The sequence below is a fragment of the Gossypium raimondii genome, chromosome 3 (assembly GCF_025698545.1).
Source record: "Gossypium raimondii isolate GPD5lz chromosome 3, ASM2569854v1, whole genome shotgun sequence".
Classification (NCBI taxonomy): domain Eukaryota; kingdom Viridiplantae; phylum Streptophyta; class Magnoliopsida; order Malvales; family Malvaceae; genus Gossypium; species Gossypium raimondii.
Window position 1 is genome coordinate 35,303,543 of NC_068567.1, and position 2,497 is coordinate 35,306,039.

At 35.2% G+C, this 2,497-nt stretch overlaps 1 protein-coding gene across 1 annotated transcript; it reads right to left on the bottom strand.

Moving 5' to 3' along the window:
* Window positions 1-838: 838 nt before the first annotated feature.
* LOC128039616 (protein ALP1-like) lies at window positions 839-2,227 on the bottom strand. Its single transcript, XM_052627789.1, has 3 exons — window positions 1,713-2,227; window positions 1,391-1,616; window positions 839-1,299 (listed from the first exon to the last, which is right to left on the bottom strand). Exons 1-3 carry the CDS (start codon window positions 2,130-2,132, stop codon window positions 845-847), a joined length of 1,101 nt encoding a protein of 366 aa, XP_052483749.1. The 5' UTR covers window positions 2,133-2,227; the 3' UTR covers window positions 839-844.
* Between the last annotated feature and the right edge of the window lie 270 nt (window positions 2,228-2,497).

The following is a 2,497-nucleotide window of genomic DNA, read 5'->3' on the forward strand; positions in this document are numbered from 1 at the left end:
TAGCATTTATTTCTTCAAGAACATCAGCAGCTGTTTGAGCATCTTTCCCAGTCGCCCGATCTCTTGCGTATATGGCAGTAAGCTGGTTGTAGTAAGGGAAAGAACGATGTCTGAACTGAGAGGCTTCTTTGTGACTCTAAAAAAAACGAGGAAATCATATTAGTTATAAGTTTTGTAAAAAAACAAATAAATACTTGAAATACATTTTACCTTAACATAGGATTCCCAAACTGCATCTTCAGCAACAACGAGCTGCCTATGCTCGTCCCAACCAAAACCGCTGTTGTTTTGACCATTAAGCATGTCGTAGACGACTGACCATTCCCTTTTTAGGCACCTAATCCGAGATTCAATATTTGATCTCGCCTTCAACATTGCCCTTGGTAAAGCCTTTTCTAGCATTTTCTCTAGCTCGTTCAAATAACCGGCTTTGAACCCGGTATCAGCATTAAATGTTCCTACATTGTGCAAATCCACCATGCAAGAAACCAAGGCTGCATCCTCTTCTGGAACCCATTTTCTTTTGCTTCCTCGAGAAGCTTAAGAAGAAGCACCCGTTGGTGGAACACCTGACATATTGTTCTTAAGAAAAAAAAACAAATTAACATTATTTACTATTTTGAATATCATGAATCAAAAGGTGAACAATTTATAATATTATATCGGTAGTTCAAAACTAAATTTAAATTTATAACACATGCTGAATGAAAAGATAATTAAATTATAATTCAACAAAGTTTAGTACAATACAGAATTTTAATCAAAGACCACCAAAGTTTAATAAACTAGATACATAAAATAACATCAACAAATCAATTCAAACTGAATTTGTCCCTAAACCTAACTAATTTCTAAATGCTTGCCATTCATCAAACATTTGGTTGGCTAGGTCCACCCTCCAAGTAGCCCAAGCATCCGATGGATGAATATTTGTGATATTCGGTTCATCGGCATCCACCACATTAGTAGGTAATCCGTCTCCCACCTCCGCTTCAATGGGATCAATACTCATATGGGTTCGAATAAAATTATGGAGCAAACAACATGCAATAATAATTCTATTGTGCACCCTTACAGGATAAAACGATGGACTCCTAAGTATTCCCCATCTAAGTTTTAATAAGCCAAAGCATCTTTCAATGACATTACGTGCTGAGGCATGTTTCATATTAAAAAACTCTTGCGGAGAACTTGGCTGATAACCCTGACGCCACTCGTTTAGATGATATCGCTGTCCTCTAAATGGTGCAAGAAATCCCTCGCAATTTGTGTATCCAGCATCAACTAGATAATAACAACCTATAAAATAATTTTTTTTAAAAATGATTAATTCAGCAAACAAAGTTTGATCTTAATGAATAATTCAAATTCCTCTAACTATACACTGTACCATGAGGAACTTTTAGTCCATGTCTTCTACTAATGGCATCTCGAAGCACCCGTCCATCGGCAACTGAACCTTCCCAACCAGGAAGAACATAAACAAATTGCATCTCAGGTGTACAAACACCTAGCATATTTGTTGCTATGTCACCTTTTCGGGTTTGATATCTAGGTTTATCAACTGTTGGCACCCTAATCTTGATGTGGGTTCCATCAAGAGCACCTAAGCAATTCTATATCACATGATATAAAACCTTGAGTTAGAATACTAATTTAAATCTAAGTCAACTAAATGTTGTACAAGTTATATATAAAACTCAGTCTAATACCTTAAACCATTTCCACCTTGTGTCAGAAGAATCGGCTGTAATTGGCTCCGGCTTTTTAAATAAGACATCTTGTAAGCGTATGATGGCATTTAAAACACTATGAAATGCTCTGCTTACAGTTTCCCCGGACCTTCTAAAGTGATGCTTGATAACTCGATTTTTCAGGTGATGGGAGATGATATGTAAAAACATTGCTACTTGCTCATCAACAAGCATGTTTCTTGACGACTTCAATCCCCCTATCGATTCTAACATCTCACATAGTTTGAAAAAGGCAGATCTATTCATCCTAACTTGTTCAATACAGGTCTCGTCACTAGCATATACAAGCCTTTTCACATAATCCCGTTTTGCATAAAAATCTAAGGTATAGGACATAATCCTTGGTCTATAAGTATGTAGGCTAAGGCTGGCACCCATTCTAAATAAGAACCAAATCACAATTCTACAGATTTCCAACCATATTGTCACAGCAATACCAATTCTTTTACGCCTCACACTTTGTGCAATTAAAGGCAGACGAGCCATAACTGCAACATATTAAAATTGAAACTCAGTATCAATCCCCTGAAGTTGCAATTACACATTATAAAAAAAGTAGAATCTTTATCGATATATTTATAAATTATAAAATTTTTTCGGCTATAGCAATTTGCATAAATTATTCGTCTTCAGAATTAAAATTTGTAGGTATATGTATAATTGAACTAAAATAAGTTGTTGGTATTTGTTAGATTATAACTAAACTCATTATGATTTAATAAATTATAAAGCATGTTCAAATT

Excerpts from the sequence above, each read along its gene's own strand:
- LOC128039616 (XM_052627789.1), bottom strand. The coding sequence starts at position 2,132 with ATGGGTGCCAGCCTTAGCCTACATACTTATAGACCAAGGATTATGTCC. Across the intron at positions 1,617-1,712 it reads CAAGGTGGAAATGGTTTAAG|AATTGCTTAGGTGCTCTTGA; the intron begins GTATTAGACTGA and ends CATGTGATATAG. Across the intron at positions 1,300-1,390 it reads TGGACTAAAAGTTCCTCATG|GTTGTTATTATCTAGTTGAT; the intron begins GTACAGTGTATA and ends ATTATTTTATAG.